General features: G+C 38.8%; 1 protein-coding gene across 1 annotated transcript; it reads left to right on the plus strand.

Moving 5' to 3' along the window:
* Positions 1 to 6,751: 6,751 nt before the first annotated feature.
* LOC138850905 (uncharacterized) lies at positions 6,752 to 19,232 on the plus strand. The gene is made up of 3 exons (XM_053785992.2): positions 6,752 to 7,024; positions 17,855 to 17,989; positions 18,184 to 19,232. Exons 2-3 carry the CDS (start codon positions 17,978 to 17,980, stop codon positions 18,640 to 18,642), a joined length of 471 nt encoding a protein of 156 aa, XP_053641967.1. The 5' UTR covers positions 6,752 to 7,024; positions 17,855 to 17,977; the 3' UTR covers positions 18,643 to 19,232.
* Positions 19,233 to 22,564: the final 3,332 nt, after the last annotated feature.

A 22,564-nucleotide genomic window follows, 5' to 3' on the forward strand; every position in this document is an offset into this window, starting at 1 on the left:
TTTTTTTTTTTTTTTTTTTTTTTTTTTTTTTTTTTTATAAATATGTGCTTTTGGAGCACTACGCATGTGAACGTAGATCTGCTTGGACAGTTTAAGGGTTAATAATAGGGTGAAATACTGTATATTTAATCTAATAATATATGCCATAAAGAAAGAAAATCCCCAAAAAGAAAATACTTTCATCATCATTCAACACTTTCACCTCACTCACACATAATCACTGTTTTTGCAGAGGTGCTCAGAAACAACAGTTTAGAAGCATATATGTGTAAAGAGACACAACATATCCCTCCAAACTGCTAATATCCCGAAACCCCTCCTTTAGAGTGCAGGCATTGTACTTCTCATTTCCAGGACTCGAGTCCGGCTATATAAAAATAACCGGTTTCCCTGAATCCCTTCACTAAATATTACCCTGCTCACACTCCAACAGATCGTCAGGTCCCAAGTATCATTCATCTCCATTCACTCCTATCTAACACGCTCATGCACGCTTGCTGGAAGTCCAAGCCCCTCGCCCACAAAACCTCCCTTACCCCTTCCTTCCAACCTTTTCGAGAACGACCCCCTACCCCGCCTTCCTTCCCCTACAGATTTAAATGCTCTCCATGTCATTCTACTTTGATCCATTCTCTCTAAATAACCAAACCACCTCAACAACCCCTCTTCAGCCCTCTGACTAATACTTTTATTAATTCCACACCCTCTCCTAATTTCCACACTCTGAATTTTCTGCATAATATTTACACCACACATTGCCCTTAGACAGGACATCTCCACTTCCTCCAACCGCCTCCTTGCTGCTGCATTCACAACCCAAGCTTCACACCCATATAAGAGTGTTGGTACTACTATACTTTCATACATTCCCTTCTTTGCCTCCATAGATAACGTTTTTTGTCTCCACATATACCTCAACTCGCCACTCGCCTTTTTTCCCTCATCAATTCTATGATTAACCTCATCCTTCATAAATCTATCCGCCGATACGTCAACTCCCAAGTATCTGAAAACGTTCACTTCTTCCATACTCCTCCCCAATTTGATATCCAATTTTTCTTTATCTAAATCATTTGATACCCTCATCACCTTACTCTTTTCTATGTTCACTTTCAACTTTCTGCATTTACACACACTCCCAAACTCATCCACTAACCTCTGCAATTTTTCTTTAGAATCTCCCATAAGCACAGTATCATCAGCAAAAAGCAACTGTGTCAATTCCCATTTTGTATTTTATTCCCCATAATTTAATCCCACCCCTCTCTCGAACACCCTAGCATTTACTTCTCTTACAACCCCATCTATAAATATATTAAACAACCATGGTGACATTACACATCCCTGTCTAAGACCTGCTTTTACCGGGAAGTAGTCTCCCTCTCTTCTACACACCCTAACCTGAGCCTCATTATCCTCATAAAAACTCTTTACAGCATTTAGTAACTTACTTACCTATTCCATATACTTGCATATACTTCCATATATGCATTTATAAAGACTATTAATTTTTTGTGTAAGATGTAACATAAAAACTGCCTTCACTGTGAAGAAAAATGGCTATAGCTATGAGTTGTAGACAGTTAATTCCTGGGAAAGGAGAGGACCATGAGGGCTATGCCTCTTACCCCATGGGCCACTCCGAAAGTTTTTTTTTTTTTTTAATTTGATTTGCACAGATTGTTAATATTTATTAAATTGTTACTTGTACTACTAATGAATTGATAAAAACAGTGCCTTTGGCAGGCTATTGCACCACTTCCCCTTTCCTGACCCTCTGTAGAGGCAAGGATGGTTCCTCCCTGGACAGTCCTGGATCTGTCACTGACTTACTCAGCCTTTGCTTTCAGTGTGTAGTATATAATGAATAGTGTATATAAGTGCCTCATAAAATAAACTGTATCTTGCCTTTTCAATATGACCAGTCATGTGTACTAGTTAGTGGATGCATGTGGAAAATATATTATTTTTTTTAGTTATACCATTCAATAAAGCAAATATAACTGCCTAATCATGGTGCTGTGGCTAGCATGCGAGTTTTGAAAGCCTTTACACCCCACTTTTAACTGTGATTTTAATTTTCATGTCACTGCAGACATTAAAGATACAACTGCCTAACATTGCAGAAGGGAAATTTTGCACTCACTGTTGTCCAGTCCTCAAAATAGTTGTATAGTATTTTTTTTTTTCTAAATGTGATTTTTTTGTCCTTTTAGAAGCAGCATTTATGCATAGTATATAGGAGAAAATGGTGCACATAAAAATGCTTTGTATGTAGACTGATCTTTATAAATTAACTGCATTATATTGAAGCTAACTTATTTTAGCTATAGTTTTGTTGCAAAGTCATTGCAATCTTCCATTTATGGTGAATCTAGTTGTACTTTCAAGTATTGTTTATTTAATTTTAGCATTGCTTGGATGAGTAAGCACTTAGTTTTGATTATAAAAATAATGTTTTTCTCATAAGTTTATACCATGAATCAAAAGTATAATTAATATTACCTGTACTTTTTTTTGTAACCAGAGGCAGGAAAATTTCCATTCTTGGTAAATGGGAGGGAAAGATGAGATTTGAAAATTACATATAATAAATAAAAAATGGGAAATAAAAACTGATTTCTTAGCACCATCAACAAGACAAAAGACTATAATAGTAAATTATGGAAAGAGCAGTGACAAAAAGATATTTAGAAAATACTTCTTAAAAGATGACTACGTACTACTAGAATTAAATACAGGAAGTCGTATTTTATAGCCATTGGAAACTTGTCACAAATTAGATGTCTAAATGCAAAAGATGACACCACAAACAGCTTTACTTCCGAAGATACACATCAGTTCATTAATCATGAACCAGTAATTATACACTTGCTTCCTTGCAATGGGGAGGGGGGGGGGGAGTTTTCTTGAAACAGTGAAGGAGCTCTTTATCCAAGGAACTCCCCTCAAGGAAGGTTCCCTAATCTTGGTGAGGGGCTCTTGATCTAAGAAATTGGATCTGTGCTCCAGTTCCCTGAATTAAACCTGAATACCTTCCACATCCCCCCACAAGCACTGTATAATCCTACGGGTTTAGAGCTTCTCCCTGATTATAATATCCAAGGAACTGGACCTCTTTCCTTGGATTTAATCCCAATATGTACTCTAACCATGATAGTCTTTTGGCTCATTAATGAGGATTTTCGGCCTTTTGTCCCCTCAAGGAAGGTTCCTTGATGCTGGTGAGGGGCTCTTGATCTAGGGAACTGGATCTGTGCTCCAGTTCCCTGAGTTAAACCTGAATACCTTCCATCCCTCCCCCAAGCACTGTATAATCCTATGGGTTTAGTGCTTCCCCCTTGATTATAATAATAGTAATAATGCAGTGGAAATTAGTCATTAATTGAAAAAATGTCTTGAGGGGGTGCTGTATCCCCCAATGGCTGTATAGCCCTTGTGGCTTAGCGCTTCTTTTTTATTATAATAATATTACCCAATGGCTGCATCACTGATCCTGGGGCACATCAGGTGACCTTCCAATGAGACACAGTGTAGCCGTATGGCAGGACCTCTGATGGTGGAAGCGTTACCGGAGGCTGCCTGCACCCCTAGGTGTGGCAATTGAATGTTAGACTTGACATTTCCATGTTATTATTCTTGGAACTGCCAACTTTTTTTGAATCTAATAAAATGAGAGATTACCTCATTCTCTTAGATCCTTAGCAACTGCAACACCCTCTACCCTAAATCTGCCCAAGCAGATGCCAGTGAGAGGCTATTGTTCCAAAGAACTGGATTTGTCCACTCCTTCCTTGAATCAAACTTTAATGCCTCCCATTCCCAATTCAATGTATGTCAAAGGCCCTTTAAATCTGGAACACCCTACCTGAGAACTCTAGAACTGCAGACACATTCATCACCTTCAAAACTACCATTAGAAAACATCTTATCTCCCTGATCCCCTCAAGGAAGGTTCCTTGATGTTGGTGAGGGGCTCTTGATTTAGGGAATTGGATCTGTGCTCCAGTTCCCCGAATTAAGCCTGAATGCCTTCCACATCCCCCCCCCCAGGCACTGTATAATCCTCCGGGTTTAGCGCTTCCCCCTTGATTATAATAATAATTATCTCCCTGATATTGCTGTATAGCCCTTGTGGCTTAGCGCTTCTTTTTTTATTATAATAATAATCTCCCTGATACACCCCGTCAACTAACTACACGAATACCACCTGGTGGTTCACACTTACACTCACTCACCCATTTGACCATAAACAGAAATATTAACCTCAATCTTAAAATAATGAATCCTGTGATACTCCAATACTGAAACTATGTACTGTGCCAAAACAAAAGCATTCACATTGCTAAACTCACAAACTAGTATTTAGTCACTTAGCCATAATACCAACTTACCTCATAATTTGTAATATTTTAAAATTAAGAATTAAACTAAGTCTGCCCGAAATGCCTAGCCATGCTAGGTGTTCTAGTGGTACACTCTGTAATCATTATTTTACTACATGTAAACCACATAATAACCAAATTCTGTAAACTCAGCATTGTAATCCTTATAGAGAATAAACTTTGAATTGAATTGAATTGAATTCTCAAGGCTGTATAGCCCTTGTGGCTTAGCGCTTCTTTTTGATTATAATAATAATAATCCCATTCTCAAGACATAACCTCTATGGGTTCAGCACTACCTCCCCCCCCCCATTAAAACTAAGTTATGTGGTGTTCATGTTTATGTAGACAAATGTTAAGCTAATTTGAAATATTGCTCTAACGTATATTTTACATATAATGTAAGTTAACTAGAGCATGGTATACTGTATGTTTGTAATATTTTAGGTTATCCATGCATTGTTTCCCCTCAAGGGAGGTTCCTTAATGCTGGTGAGGAGCTCTTGATCTAGGGAATTGGATCTGTGCTCCAGTTCCCTGAATCCCCCCCCCCACGTGTGCTGTATTATCCTACAGGTTTAGCATTCCCCCATGATTATGATAATCATGCATTGCTTAAGGTTTGTTTTAATGAGTTGAAAAGTCCATTTCCTTTATAGGAAGTTCCATGATACCTTCAAGGGGCACTTGATTCAAAGAAATAGAACTATTCCCCACTTCCTTGGATCAAATCTGATTGCCAAAATATTTTCCATGATGATGTTTGACCCTTATAGGTTCACTTCTTTTCATGAATGTGAGGAGGGTAATATTTTGTGAAGAGATTCAGGGAAACCAGCTAGCCGGACTTGAGTCCTGGAGGTAGAAAGTACAATGCCTGCACTTTAAAGTAGGAGTTTGGGATATTTGCTGTTTGGAGTGACATCTGAACTGTCATATCTCCAAACCTCTGTCCCCTCAAGGAAGGTTCCTTGATGTTAGTGAGGGGCTCTTGATTTAGGGAATTGGATCTGTGCTCCAGTTCCCCGAATTAAGCCTTAATGCCTTCCACATCCCCCCCCCAGGCGCTGTATAATCCTCCGGGTTTAGCGCTTCCCTCTTGATTATAATAATAATCCAAACCTCTGCAAAGACGGTGATTATGTATGCAAGATAGTGAATGTGTTTCTTTTTTGAGTCACCCTGCCTCGTGGGAGACGGTCAGTGTGTTGAAAATAATAATAATAGCAGCACACCTCAATTCCTTGATGCTGGTGAGGGGCTCTTGATCCCGGGAATTGGATTTGTACTCCAATTCCCTGAATTAAGCCTAACTGCTTTCCATCCTCCTTTCCTCCCACAGGCGACCTGTGAAGAGGCGGGGCCAGGAGCTATGAATCGACTCCTGCAACCACAAGTGAATACAGGCACTGTATAATCTACGGGTTTAGCACTCTCCATGATAATTAATTTCCATTGGGATCCTTGAGGTGATCTGTTTACAATTTTTCACTTTAGACCAGCAAATCAAGGAAAGTTCTGAAGTATATATTGGCCTATCAGTTAGGAAAACATAATTAAGATATTACAAGGTATAATAATTGTAGTCGCCTGATTGTAGTTATCATATATTTAAAAACTGTAGTCACTTAAGATTATCAAATGATCCGTAAGTTAATATAAATACAGATAACCCGCACATGGGAGGAAGAAGCCAATGACAACGTTTCGGTCCATGTCGGTCCGAAACGTCGTCATAAGTTCCTATGTGCGGATTATTTATGCATAGTAATAATAATAATAATAATAATAATAATAATAATAATAGCTTTATTTCTACAAGTGTATGTACAAGGTATACAGGCCATACCTGACATCACTGACACTACTACATAGAAAGCCGCTTGTTATGCTGAACGTTTCGGGCAAATTAGGTCAGTGTCCCAGGATGCGACCCACACCAGTCCACTAACACCCAGGTACCCATTTTACTGATGGGGAACATAGACAACCAGTGTAAAGAAACACGCCCAATGTTTCTACCCCTCGCCGGGAATCGAACCCGGACATCACCGTGTGAAGCGAGAGCTTTGCACATCAATACAGTTATCATACATAGTAATATATGTGTAAATTACATGTGACAAATTTTGATAAATTTTCTGTAATTTGTAAGAAAATAGTGTTTATAAAATCTCGTGTGACTTTTAAAAGATGTTCTGTGACATGAGAACTAATATTCTCTATTATTATTTTATATTCTATATGGAATTTAATAAGTAAAGTAATTTAGAGAAAAATAATATTTCAATAATGAAAATATAGTACACACCTAGAAGTGTTATTAAATTAATGGAAAAGATGTATTGGTAGATGAGACGTTGACGAGAGCAACGAAAATGGCGGAATGTTTACGAGTTGGTGGTGTTGCAGAATTTAATCGTGGGTAATCGCAGCCGATGAAGAGTGTATCGACAATAATTGGGGACCTGTGAATATAATAGGTATCTGGAATGCTTAAGATATATAATAATATGGCTATAATAAGACTGATAATGAAGATAATACTGGACGCGGTGATTGGTTGACATTTTGATCATCGCGTATACCTACAATAATTTAATCTCGCCTCGTATTAACATATGGCATCAACTCACCAGGTAAGTAAGGTATCTAGTATTGGTCAATATTTAGCATACCTGCCTGCTAGGGAGTCGTTAGGATATATCACTAGATAACTTGGCAAGTAATTCTTACGTTCTGCATGTATGTACACTCTTAAAATTTTATATAATACGAAAATGGTGTGTATGATCAGTTTAAGCCATGGACTCATAAATTACTCGAAGTTGTCCAGTCCAAAGTAATTTTTCAACAATAGAGTCCACAACCAAATTTAATACAGCCAGTGACACTGGCTGGAAATTTCACGTAAATAATTTTAAGAACTATATATTCACATAATTTAAGGTCGGGATGTGTGAGTTTGGGAAGCTGAGAAGATGGACATCACAGGGACAGTGATGTGACCTACTGGTGGTAAAGTCCCACTTGTCTCCGATAACTAAAGCCAAATTTTTTTAAGTGGAAGGGTAAGCCAGCGGAAGGCCTCGGTCAGATGACCTAAAGTTCCAATGGCTTTGTCATCATGTAAGATCCGCGTCAGGAAACATTTATCCTGTTTCCTGATGAACCTTACCTAACCTAACTAGGTACAACTATAACAAATAAGTGTAATCTGTTATAGATGTACCAGAGTTCTCCCCAGTTATGCGTGTGTGAAATGTTAATTCAGGATTGTATCTGTGAAATTCACCCATGTAGTTCCTCACATTACCTGTAAATTAACTACAGTGTAAGTATGCCTGTGGCAAGACAGTAATGGAGTGAATGATGTCAGTGGTCAGTCGTCACGTGAGGTCACAGACCCTGAGCTGCTTTGGGGATTAGTGTGGACGGTTACAAAGCATGGCTTGCTTCTGCAGTGTTTTAAAAATTGAGGTTGGAGAGTTGAAGGAGGAGGTCTTGCTTCTCCAGGAGGAGATTAGGAGGCTGAAGGACCACTTCAATGGGTCTGGGAGAGAGTGTGAGGTGGCTGGAGTTGTGGGGAATGAGGCTTCAAGTGAGGTGCAGTCTGTCTCTCGCTGTGAGGAGGCTGTAGTTGGGGAGGTAGCAACGGCTACCAGCAGTGAGGTGCAGTCCAGCACCTGCTACAAGTGGCGAGTGGTTCACAGTAATGGAAGGCGCATCAGATTAAGGAAAGTTAAGAGTGAAGATCTGAAGGTAGGAAATCGCTTCTCTGTTCTTCAGGATGAATGTACTTCAGTGGCCAGTGAAGGTAAGGGTACTACTGCCCCTGCTAATGGAGGTAAGCGCATTCTTGTGGTTGGTGACTCTCAGGTAAGATATATTGACCGTGCTTTTTGTAATAGGAATAAGAAGATGAGAGATAGAGTGTGCTTCCCTGGAGCTGGTGTTGGGGACATTGTCAACAGGCTGGATAATATCATGTCAGGTAATGGGAACAAGCCCATTATCTGTCTCAGCGCTGGTGGAAATGATATTGGGAAGGGTAGGAGAGAAGAGCTGCTAGATAAGTACAGGTCAGCTATAGATTTCATTAAGTCTAAGGGAGGGATCCCAATCATATGTAGCATCTTGCCTAGAAGGGGAGTAGGAAATGAATGGTTGTCTAGGGCAATTGGTGTAAATTGCTGGCTAGACAGATACTGCAAGGAACTTGCAATCCCATTCATTGACAACTGGAACAACTTTTATGGCAAACATGATATGTATGCAAGGGATGGGGTACATCTCTCTGGGGCTGGGGTGGTAGCACTTGCAGACTCGATTGAGAAGGCCATTGGTGAAATGTCTATGATTTTAAACTGATGGAAGATAGAGGTATGGGTGTGTGTGGGAAACAAGCAGGTTGCAACACTTGGGTTGGAAACAGTAAATGTATAAAAGGCATTCAGCATGAAGTTATAAATAAAGACAATAGATCAGGTCAGCAAACAAAGGGGGACAGCAGAGGGCAGCAAGGGACTAGCTCCCTTAAGGTTTACTATACTAATAGCAGGAGTGTAAGAAATAAGATAGATGAGCTAAGATTAATTGCAAGTGCAGGAAACATAGATATTATTGCTATAACAGAGACCTGGCTCAATCTGAAAGATAGAGAGATGCCCTCTGAATGTCACATACAAGGCTATAAATTATTCCACACTGACAGGGTCAACAGGAAAGGTGGTGGAGTAGCGATGTATGTCAGAGACAATTTAAATTGTTGTGTTAGACAAGATATTAAATTAGAAGCGTCAGCCACTGAATCTGTTTGGTTACAGCTTCTCGAGGGCCGAGAAAAACTAATTTTGGGTGTGATTTACAGGGCCCCAAATCTTGATAGGGAGTGCAGTAAACTTCTATGGGACGAAATTCGTAAGGCATCTACATACGAAAATGTTGTGCTAATGGGAGATTTCAACTATAGACAGATTGACTGGAGCAATTTGACAGGAAATTTAGAGTCAGGTGACTTTCTTGATACGATCCAGGATTGTTTTTTAAAACAGTTTGTGACAGAGCCAACTAGGGGAAATAACCTCCTTGACTTGGTTCTTGCCAGTAGGGAAACACTAATTAATAATCTTGAGGTTAATGATGAGCTTGGGGAAAGTGATCACAAATCACTCAGTTTTAATATATCATGGAATTCCCCTAATAATGGCAATCAAGTCTCCGTCCCTGACTTTCGCTTGGCTGATTTCATAGGACTGAAAAATTACTTAGGTGGGCTGAACTGGAATGACCTGACTAAGGGTCAGGTAGGTGGTGATGGTTGCCGATATGATGCTTTCCAGGGCATAGTTCTAGCTGCTCAGTCAAATTATGTTCCAAATAGGGTAATCAGATCAAACATAAATGATCCTAAATGGATGAACAATAGATTAAAATATCTGATTGGTCAAAAGAGAGGCATATATAGGCAAATCAAAAGAGGAGAGGGGCAATTGAGAAATCGATATATTCAGTTAAAGAGAGAAATAAAAAAGGGAATTAGAAAAGCAAAAAGAGATTATGAGGTTAAAGTTGCAAGAGAATCGAAGACTAACCCAAAAGGATTCTTTCAGGTATACAGAAGTAAGATCAGGGACAAGATAGGCCCACTCAAAAGTTCCTCGGGTCAGCTCACTGACAGTGATAAGGAAATGTGTAGAATTTTTAACACATACTTCCTCTCAGTTTTTACACAGGAGGATACCAGCGATATTCCAGTAATGAAAAATTATGTAGAACAGGACGATAATAAACTGTGCACTATTAGGGTCACAAGTGACATGGTCCTTAGGCAAATAGATAAATTAAAACCTAACAAATCCCCAGGCCCTGATGAACTGTATGCAAGGGTCCTAAAGGAATGTAAAGAGGAGCTTAGCACACCTTTGGCTAATCTTTTCAACATATCACTACAAACTGGCATGGTGCCAGATAAGTGGAAAATGGCAAATGTGATACCTATTTTCAAAACAGGTGACAGGTCCTTAGCTTCGAACTATAGACCAATAAGCCTGACCTCCATAGTGGGAAAATTTATGGAATCAATAATTGCCGAGGCAGTTCGTAGCCACCTTGAAAAGCATAAATTAATCAACGAATCTCAGCATGGTTTTACAAAGGGGCGTTCCTGCCTTACGAATTTATTAACTTTTTTCACTAAGGTATTTGAGGAGGTAGATCATGGTAATGATTATGATATTGTGTATATGGACTTCAGTAAGGCTTTTGACAGGGTCCCACATCAGAGACTGTTGAGGAAAATTAAAGCACATGGAATAGGAGGAGAAATTTTTTCCTGGATAGAGGCATGGTTGACAAATAGGCAGCAGAGAGTTTGCATAAATGGGGAGAAATCAGAGTGGGGAAGTGTCACGAGCGGTGTTCCACAGGGGTCAGTGTTGGGCCCCCTGCTGTTCACAATCTACATAAACGACATAGATGAGGGCATAAAGAGCGACATCGGCAAGTTTGCCGATGACACCAAAATAGGCCGTCGAATTCATTCTGACGAGGACATTCGAGCACTCCAGGAAGATTTGAATAGACTGATGCAGTGGTCGGAGAAGTGGCAGATGCAGTTTAATATAGACAAATGCAAAGTTCTAAATGTTGGACAGGACAATAACCATGCCACATATAAACTAAATAATGTAGATCTTAATATTACGGATTGCGAAAAAGATTTAGGAGTTCTGGTTAGCAGTAATCTGAAACCAAGACAACAGTGCATAAGCGTTCGCAATAAAGCTAATAGAATCCTTGGCTTCATATCAAGAAGCATAAATAATAGGAGTCCTCAGGTTGTTCTTCAACTCTATACATCCTTGGTTAGGCCTCATTTAGATTATGCTGCACAGTTTTGGTCACCGTATTACAGAATGGATATAAATTCTCTGGAAAATGTACAAAGGAGGATGACAAAGTTGATCCCATGTATCAGAAACCTTCCCTATGAGGATAGACTAAGGGCCCTGAAACTGCACTCTCTAGAAAGACGTAGAATTAGGGGGGATATGATTGAGGTGTATAAATGGAAGACAGGTATAAATAAAGGGGATGTAAATAGTGTGCTGAAAATATCTAGCCTAGACAGGACTCGCAGCAATGGTTTTAAGTTGGAAAAATTCAGATTCAGGAAGGATATAGGAAAGTACTGGTTTGGTAATAGAGTTGTGGATGAGTGGAACAAACTCCCAAGTACCGTTATAGAGGCTAGAACGTTGTGTAGCTTTAAAAATAGGTTGGATAAATACATGAGTAGATGTGGGTGGGTGTGAGTTAGACCTGATAGCTTGTGCTACCAGGTCGGTTGCCGTGTTCCTCCCTTAAGTCAATGTGACCTGACCTGACTAGGTTGGGTGCATTGGCTTAAGCCGGTAGGAGACTTGGACCTGCCTCGCATGGGCCAGTGGGCCTTCTGCAATGTTCCTTCGTTCTTATGTTCTTATGTTCTTAAGTGTTTCTTCTTTTTTTGGGTCACCTTGCCTCAGGGGGAAACAGCCGATGTGTTAATAAGAATTAAAAAAAAAGGTCAAAGTGACTCATTTCCATATAGAGCCTTGTAATATCTTCATAATTAAAGGGTATTAGGACTCAATCATGATTATTACCTTAAGGATTAAAACAGCTAAGTAACTGTGAAAATCAGTTACAATATAAGGAGATGCATTAGGAACAAAGGAAACCGAGGAGATGCGTTAGGAACAAAGGAAACCGAGGAGATGCATTAGGAACAAAGGAAACCGAGGAGATGCATTAGGAACAAAGGAAACCGAGGAGATGCATTAGGAACAAAGGAAACTGAACTGCTTACGGTGTCCTGTAGCTCGATTGGTAGCGCACTGAGGTCCGTGGTTCGATCCCTGGTGTGGGTGGAACCATTAGGACGTGTTTCCATAAGACACCTGTCCATGTTCACCTAGCAGTAAAATAGGTACCTGGGTGTTAGTCAACTGGTGTGGGTCGCATCCTGGGGACAAAATTAACCTAATTTGCCCGAAATGCTCTGCATAACAAGGGTCTTTCTATATAGTAGTATGTCATTGATGTCAGCTATGGTCTGTATAAGTTGTATCATGTAGAAATGAAGATATTATTATTATTATTATTATTATTATTATTATTATTATTATTACACATTACAGAGAGGATCAGCTTACAATACTAAGCACACCAATGTAAACTATACAAGAAATCACTCTCCTTCCTCTCAGTAGCGTCATTCGTTAGATACGTTTTAGCGCCTTGAACTGGTTCGTGGTAGGAAATGCCTTCAAGTTAACTGTAGTAATGATCCATAAGTCTTCCTGGTATTGTGTATTATTAGTGATGTGTTGTATTATTACTGGTAACACCCAAACGTCCCGGGCATGGCGATCTACACATCTACAACAGCCTTGGCTGGTATTAACCAGTACCACGTATTAACCGTCACTACTGGTATTAACCAGTACCGCTGGTATTAACCAGTACCGCTGGTATTCAAGTACATGACAAAAGGACGCCACTTCCACCAAGTCCAATGAAGAGAAACAGATAAGATGTTCACCTGACTGGATTATCGAGCTTACAACCCTCCCTTCACTGACTAACCCACTCAATTATTACTAATTATTATTATTATTATTATTATTATTATTATTATTATTATTATTATTATTATTATTATTATAACAAACACTTTAAAAACGTGTTTGCTATAATTATATATACACATGTATATATATATATATATATATATATATATATATATATATATATATATATATATATATATATATATATATATATATATATATATATATGTCGTGCCGAATAGGCAGAACTTGCCATCTTGGCTTAAATAGCAACGCTCATCTTGCCATATAGGACAAGTGAAAATTTGTGTATGCAATAATTTCGCCAAAATCATTCTGAACCAAACTAGAAAAATATATTTCACTGTGTTTGTTTAGTATTAAATTACTATAAACAAATCTAAAATATATTTAGTTGGGTTAGGCTAAAATAAATTGCTCTTGTTATAATAAGGTTAGGTAAGTTTTCTAAATTTCTTTTGGTGCAAAATTAAAAAAAAAATACATAAACATTAATGAAAAAAAAATATATTTAAGCGTATAAGGGAAAATTTTGGAAAGGACTTAATTTTAAATGAGTTCTTGCTAACTGACCAGTTTTACATATTCGGCACGACATATATATATATATATATATATATATATATATATATATATATATATATATATATATATATATATATATATATATATATATATATATTATATATTATATAATGTATATAGGCTGAAATACTGCTGTACACTAACGGCCGCCTTCAAGACTGGCGACATTGCAGACCTGGAGAGTGTACAAAGAACTTTCACGGCACACATAAGGCACCTAAACTACTGGGAACGGTTGAAGGTCCTTCATCTGTATTCCCTCGAATGCAGGCGTTAGAGATACATGATAATATACACTTGGAAAGTCCTGGAAGGATTAGTACCAAACCTGTACACGAAAATCACTCCCTATGAAAGCAAAAGACTCGACAGGAGATGCAGCATTCCCCCGATGAAAAGCAGGGGCGCCACGGGTACACTGAGAGACAACACAGTAAGTGTCCGGGGCCCAAGACTGTTCAGTTGCCTACCAGCATACATAAGGGGGATTACCAATAGACCCGTGGCTGTCTTCAAGAAGGCACTGGACAAGCCCCTAAAGTTAGTACCTGACCAACCGGGCTGTGGTTCGTACGTCAGCTTGCATGCGGCCAGCAGTAACAGCCTTGTTGATCAGACCCTGCTCCACCATGAGGCCTGGTCTCAGACTGGGCCGCGGGGGCGTTGACCCCCGAAATCCTCTCCAGGTAAACTCCAGATATATATATATATATATATATATATATATATATATATATATATATATATATATATATATATATATATATATATATATATATATATATATATATATATATTATCCTAGGTAGTAGGGTGGTAAACAGCAACCGCCCAGGGAGGTACTACCGTCCTGCCAATTGAGTGTACAACGAAAGCCTGTAATTGTGTTACATGATGGTAGGATTGCTGGTGCCTTTTGTCTGTCTCATAAACATGCAAGATTTCAGGTACGTCTTGCTACTTCTACTTACACTTAGGTCACACTACACATACATGTACAAGCATATATATACACACCCCTCTGGGTTTTCTGCTATTTTCTTTATGGTTCTTGTTCTTGTTTATTTCCTCTTATCTCCATGGTGAAGTGGAACGGAATTCTTCCTCCGTAAGCCATGCGTGTTGTAAGAGGCGACTGAAATGCCAGGAGCAAAGGGCTAGTAACCCCCTTCTCCTGTATATATTACTAAAGGTAAAAGGAGAAAATTTCGTTTTTCCATGTGGGCCACCCTGCCTCGGTGGGATACGGCCGGTGTATTGAAAGAAAGATATATATATATATATATATATATATATATATATATATATATATATATATATATATATATATATATATATATATATATATATATATATATATTATACATGTGAGGTGGCTCTGAGGAGCAGAGACACGTATATACAATTATTCGTATGAGAAAGCTAGTTAAAAAATTTTCCTTGTATGTTTTGTATGTGATGCGACTAATAACAGCAGCGGCAACAATAGCTTTTGTATTAATAGCTCCAGCGACAATAATAGCAGCAGTAGAGGCATGTGAAACAATACCATGAGCAGCAGCAATAGTGGCATTGGCAACAACAACAGCAGTAATGGCATTGGCAAGAGTAGCAGTAGCAGCATTGGCAACTATAGCAGCAGCAACATTGGCAACAATAGCAGCAGCAACATTGGCAACAATAACAGCAGCTACAGCGCTGGAAAGAATAGCAACAGCAGCAGCATTGACAATAATAGCGGCAGCAGCATTGGCAACAATAGCAGTACCCCCAGCACAATAACAACAACAGCAACAGTCACCACCACCTTCAGCAGTTCACTCTTGTCTCTTCAGTTATATCTTAGTAGGGAATATACCTCAACACTTCGTCATCAGTATTAATATAATAATACCAGACAACATTTCCTGTGTCTCTTATACACCCTGAAGGGCATTTCTAATGCTAATGATTATAACCATAATTTTTAAGAGGGTGGAGGGGTAAGCCAGCGGAAGGCCTCGGTCAGATGACCGAAAGCTCCAGCTGCGGGTAACACTTGTCCTGTTTCCTGACAAACCTTACCTAACCTAACCAGTGTCTGTTCTCGGAACTTCAGTGCTTTCCACCAACATGATATTAACTCAGTTATAGGGGATTGTTCACCTAACAGTAAAATAGGTACCTGGTGTTCCTATTCACCAGTAAAATAGGTGTCTGGGTGTTATTCAACTGGTGTGGGTCGCATCCTGGGGACAAAATTAACCTAATTTGCCATAAATGCTCAGCATAACAGGGGACTTTCTATATTGTAATATGTCATTGATGTCAATCCAGGCCTGTATACCTTGTACATGTGACCCGGAGAACCCGGCTCTCGGATGTGACCCGAAGAACCCGGCTCTCGGATGTGACCCGGAGAACCCGGCTCTCGGATGTGACCCGGAGAACCCGGCTCTCGGATGTGACCCGGAGAACCCGGCTCTGTTTATTCATGTAAGCGATAATGCAATCATAAAATTCACGTGAATAATTAAAGGGGGGAAAATAATTATGTAAGAATGGTAATCGAATCTTGAATAATTCCAGGGAAAAATTTATTACGTAATAAAGATAATCGAATCCTTCTTGAATAATTATAACGATTGAAACTAAACTGTTGTTTCCTCACTCCAAAACTGTCTGACCCTTCTAGGTTTAACGCCTAGTTATGATTATAATAAATCCTCGCTCCAAATATGTGTGCAGGAACATAAAACCAAAATTAATAACTGTTCGCACCAAAATTTTAATCACTTTGAGTGGCTTTGGGAAAAGGTTTTATGTATGTATATATATATATATATATATATATATATATATATATATATATATATATATATATATATATATATATATATATATATATATATATATATGTATATATATATATTAGGTGGGTGAGAATGGTTTTGAGAAAGGTCTGCCTAGTATGAGCCAGTAGACCTTCTGCAGTCTTGATTTTTATGTTCCTATGTTCGTCAACAAAATGGCTGATAACATAACTGTTCGATAAAAAAAATCACACTTGATGTACCTGTGTAAATGAAATACGTATATTATAAGGATTGTAACCAGTAATATATAGGACAAGAAGCTAGAAATATAATTAGCAGCCACTCGTTATATGTTAGACACGCAGGAATAGTGTTCAACATGTTAACAACAATAATAGCCCTGATGTTAAGTGAATGCTTCAGTTGAATCTAAAATAGACTTTATTTATAAATGTAAAATTTTAAGTCAAATAAGATTATTTAAGGTCCCTGATGCTGCTGTTCTTACCTTTCAAACACTCGTTTCTGCACCTAACTTGGTCCCTCTCATAGAAATCAGGGAGCGGGTGGTGGTTGAACCCATGATAAGTCCTAAAATTCACAGGTTAGAGCGTTCCGTGATTTGTTTGCAATTGCGTTATTACGATTTCGTAAGTCCCTGTAACAGACTTACCTCCTGCACCTGACTTACCTGTTGTACCTCTTTTTTTTTTTATTTTGTCCACAGTCTTATTGTAAGACAGCAGTCTCTTCTGTGGCCCATCTTACAACTGTTGCTACCCCACCTTGACATGTTCTTAGACACACCATTTTATCGTGCCAGCACCACTGAGTGGGTCATCTGATGGCAGAGACATGTCACAGTTTCTTTACTGACGAATAAACTAATATTTTGTCATTGGCGTCACAGTGCGATTAGCAAGCCGTTGTCACACAGCCTTGGCGTGTTACAGTGCTAATGGCTAACCCACCTTCACATATATTCATGAACCTCCATCATTTTGTTTCATCATTTCTCAGGCAGGAGTTTGAATCCCCAGCCGGATTAACAAGAGCCGCTGCTCTTTCTACTCGGCTATCATATCATTTGGTGCGATTCGCTTTAACTTAAGCTGGAAACGTGGTCAGTATAGAAGCAGTCACCTGGGCTTGATACGGCGTAAACTGTCACTGGCACTATTAACTTTCAATAAGAAGAGTATTCACCTGTGACCCGAACCTTTAATAATAACATTACATATTCCGACACGACATAAAGAAAGAATAAGAAAAAAAAAGCTGAAACTTGAGGACACGGTAAGAAAATCAATGACAGTGCAGTTAAGTCTATATTAGTACCACGAAATACTTAGTATTCTATATCGCATTCGCTTCTCCATTACATGTAAAAACCACACTCAACCGTGATGGAATTCGCCATTATCAAGGTTCTTGGTGCTTGATACACTTGCAGGAAGCACAAGACGTGACCTGACCACGATGAGACGTGTCATCAGGTGTGACGACACCTCAGAGTCGATCAGACGTATATAAAGTCGCCTCTATTGGAGCGCCACACAGTTTAAGCTCCTCCACTATGAAGGTTCTGGTGAGTAGAATAAACGCTTCGTTTTTTTTTTTTTTTTTTTTTTTAGAACCTGTAGTGCTTATTTTCATTTGTGTATCACATTGTACAGGGAAGTATAACAGTGAAGACAGTTATTACAATAATAATCGTATCAACAGTGAAACATAATACTTAGTATCAGTATCTTAGTATTATGAACTAGGTTTATCCTGCAGATCGCTGTTGCTGCCCTCCTGGCTATCTGCTTGGTTGTTGACAGTGCTGAGCATGATCTGTTTGCTGAGACTAGTTTACCTTCACACCACCACGGGATCTTCCGAGGAGACCACCACCACCCCAGTAAGAGGGGCGCTGAGGCTCGAGTTGTCACCAATCCCGAGTATTACAGTGGAGGCTATGATGGCCTCCCAAAATATCGTTATTATGGAATCCATTATCCAGGTTTCCGAGGTAAGAGGAGCGCTGAGTCCGATCCTGGCCATCACCGCTGTGGTGACTTCCCAAGTCATTTTGGCTTCCATGGTAAAAGAAGCGCAGAAGCCAACCCTGGACCTGCAGCAGAACCCCTGGCTGACCCTGAAGCCAATCCCTCTCATTTCTACGGCAGTCGTGGGCTCTACCGTCACTCAGGAGTGAAACATGGCGTCTACACACACTACGGAAACTTCAACTGAAAACTCTACCTATTTGTGCTGGCATAAATGTGGGCCCAGCCCCGCCTCTTCGTGGGTTCACACACTCCTGGCTTCGTGAGCCCTATCATACCTTTTCTTAAAGCTATGTATAGATCCTGCCTCAAACGCCCTGGCTGTCCAGGTTTTTTCATCTCACAGAATTCTCTGAGGCTGAAGAAATATTTCCTACATCACTGTATCTTTTTTTTTATTTCCAACTGTACCCCCCGTGTACCTGATTCCCGCCTCTCGAGCAGCCTATCACTGTCTACCCCATAAATCTCTCAGTATTTTGTACGTCGTTATCACGTCTCCCTGAGGCTGGGAAGGTCGTGTGTACACTAAGAGGTGTATGTCTCTGTACATACGACAAGAATTTTCCGTGGTCTTTATTTCCAGAATTAAAGTATATTTTGTACATATACAATTTGCCCAAAGACCTCCATTAATAACCTCTAGTCTTCAAAGCACCTACTCGTAAAGCAGAAAGAAGAGAAAGAAGTTGAATGCCGTCTTCATGGATTCTGACTTCTTTGTTAATCTCCCTCCAATACGTTAATTTATTTTTGTAAATAAACAAATTTTGTATATATTATTTTTTACATATCCCGTGTGTGAATGGAGATTTCAATGCAAGTTTCTGGTACAAATATTTAAATAACTTAGATATTTGAGAGTTCCAATTGGTTTGTATCAGGTGTCCCGTGGCCTGGTAGGCAACGCTCTCGCTGCACAAGCTGAGACCCGTGGTTCAATCCCTGGTACAGGTGCCAACATTAGCTCGTGTTTTCTTAAAGACATTGCTTTCCATGTTCACCTAGCAGTAAAATAGGTACCTGAGGGTTAGTTGACTGGTGTGGGTCGCATCCTGGGGACAAAATTTACCTAATTTGCCCGAAATGCTCTGCATAACAAGCGGTTTTCTATATAGTAGTATGTCAGTGATGTCAGCTATGGTCTGTATACCTTGTACATGCACTTGTAGAAATATAAGATTATTATTACGACTAAAATTTGCCTAAATTTGGCGTTATCCCCCGACATGGTATATGTATCGACCTTTGTGTATGTACCGGAAGGAATACATCTGTGTATATACCGAAAGGTGTATATCCTTATGTATAAGTTGAAAATAGTATAAAATACCGACAAGTTGATGCATAAGATACCCAACTATTGCATATTCATCATTATGTGTATACTGAGAGGTGTTTATTTGTATACATCCGAAGGTGTAGGTATCTTTGTTGTATATGCTCCGAGAGGTATACGTATCTCTATATACAGAGACTAATCCCTATTTTAGGAATTTGTGAAGGCTTCAAGACACGGTAATGCAACACTGGGAATATTAATTCCAAGGAAATGTTTATTTCAAACAACATACTACGCTTAACTACATACGCTGTCACAACCCTGGGATGTTACACGACCAGTTACTGCTGCTCCTGTTATTTTTTTCTTAAAATTATTGTTTTTTTTACGCTTTAGGTATACTTTTTTAAGTAACTTGAAGGTGTACTTATAGGTATCCTACTTCGAGTTACTAGAGGAGGCGGTCAAGAGGTATTGCATCTGCTAGTCTGGGTGCTTTTCCAGTACGTAAACGTTGGTAGAAAGGCATAATATAGACAGATGTGTGGATCAAGACAGGTGTTTGGACAAAAGCAGGTATGTAGAGTAAAGCAGGTGTGCGTGGACAGGACACAGACAGGTGTGTGAACGGGTGCTTAAACGAAGACACAAGTGGACGAAGACTGGACAAAGTTGGCTGTGGGTAGAGTGAGATTAACGCTTAGTTATGATAATAATAATAATGTTAACAGAGCTTTTTAAATAATACAGAGGTGTTGTGAGGGGTCAACTTTATCCCCAATGACGCCATGTTGTGTACACTTGTCACTATACATCTGTGTACAGCTGTACTGCTTTTAATAGTTTGATAAAGTTCACCTGTCAAAAGTGCACATTGAGAAAATTATTTACTAATAGGGAAAAAATAAGATGTGTATATATACATGTTAAATCTTTATTTACAATACTACAATAGCACATTGTATTGTGGATTATCGGGAATGTATTCATGATACTGGCAGGTATTCAGAGTGCATGTAGGGTCTTGTGATCCCATGTCGTACACTAAAATAATCAGAGAAGGCATGGAGACTGACTTCAGGGTCATCCAGGGCCTCTTCTGTTGCTTCAGGGTTGGCTTCACTACTTCCCTTATCACGAGAGGAGGAGTGACCTCGAAGGCAAGGATCACTGCTTTGGAAATCACTGTAGCCTCTATCTTAGTACTCAGGATCAGCAAGAGCCATGGTGCTCCTCTATCCACGGAAACGAAAGGTAGAAAAGTGATCTCTAAGATAGGGACCGTTAGTTAGGAAATCACCGTAGCCTCTACGATAGTACCCAGGATGAGCCTCCGCCTCGGCGTTCCTCTTACCACGGAAACGAAAGGTGGAAAAGTGGTCTCTAAGATAGGGACCGTTAGTTAGGAAATCACCGTAGCCTCTACGATAGTACCCAGGATGAGCCTCCGCCTCGGCGTTCCTCTTACTGAGGTCGTGATAACTTGAAGACACACTGGTGTCACCACTGGGATAAGATTCGGCACTTGCAGCAGCCAAGCAGCAGGCCATGAGGGCGGCTACAACGACCTGCAATAAGAATAATCAACGGTGTTGCTTCCTATACTTTAATTGTTCTGAAGATGACATAGATTTTGTGCATACGAGGTTTCTGCCTTGGTTTGCCTCCGGAAAAACTGAAAAATATATATAGATAATAATAATAATATCTTTATTTACTACAAGTACATGTACATGGTATACATGCCAGAGCTGACATCAATGACATACTACTATATAGAAAGCCCCTTGTTGTGCTGAGCATTTTGGGCAAATTAGGTCAGTGTCCCAGGATGCGACCCACACCAGTCGACTAACACCCAGGTACCCGTTTTACTGATGGGGAACGTAGACAACAGGTGCAAAGAAACACGTCCAGTGTTTCTACTCTGGCTGGGAATCGCACCCAGGCCCTTGCCGTGTGATGCGAGAGCGTTAGCCACCAGAGCCACTAACGAAAGTGTAAATAACACATAAGAGTGAAGATAATGTTCAGTCCTGTGCCATAGCATTACATTAACTACTATCACTTCTCAATAACCAAGTTAGTATATTGTAACCCTTAACTTCAGTGCTCCCTAAACATTGTCTCTAAGTTTAGAAATGTTATACCTATCACACGACAGTCCTCTGCAGTTTACAAATATACTTGTTATAACTGTATTTTGTGTATTGGTAAAACTACGTCTTAACTGTGTGTCTGCAGCTTTAAACACTAAGCACAAATAGGTCACTAAGTAAACGCCAGTTAGCGTCAGACGTCAACACTACAGTGTTGACGTCTGACGCTAATTGGTGTAATATGTATACGGCTTTATAAAGCGGTAGATTACATCACAGAAGTGACCTCATTGACTGTTGATCAGTTGATCCTAAACCATAGAGGGGGCCACAGTGATCCAAGATTATATATATATATATATATATATGTATATATATATATATATATGTATATATATGTATATATATATATATATGAATATATATATATATATATATATATATATATATATATATATATATATATATATATATATATATGTATATATATATATGTATATATATATATATATATGTATATATATATATATATATATGTATATATATATATATATATATATATATATATATATATATGTATATATATATATGTATATATATATATGTATATATATATATATGTATATATATATATATATATGTATATATATATATATATATGTATATATATATATATATATATATATGTATATAAATATATATGTATATATATATATATATATGTATAT

The sequence above is a fragment of the Cherax quadricarinatus genome, chromosome 50, assembly GCF_038502225.1.
Source record: "Cherax quadricarinatus isolate ZL_2023a chromosome 50, ASM3850222v1, whole genome shotgun sequence".
NCBI classification, from domain to species: domain Eukaryota; kingdom Metazoa; phylum Arthropoda; class Malacostraca; order Decapoda; family Parastacidae; genus Cherax; species Cherax quadricarinatus.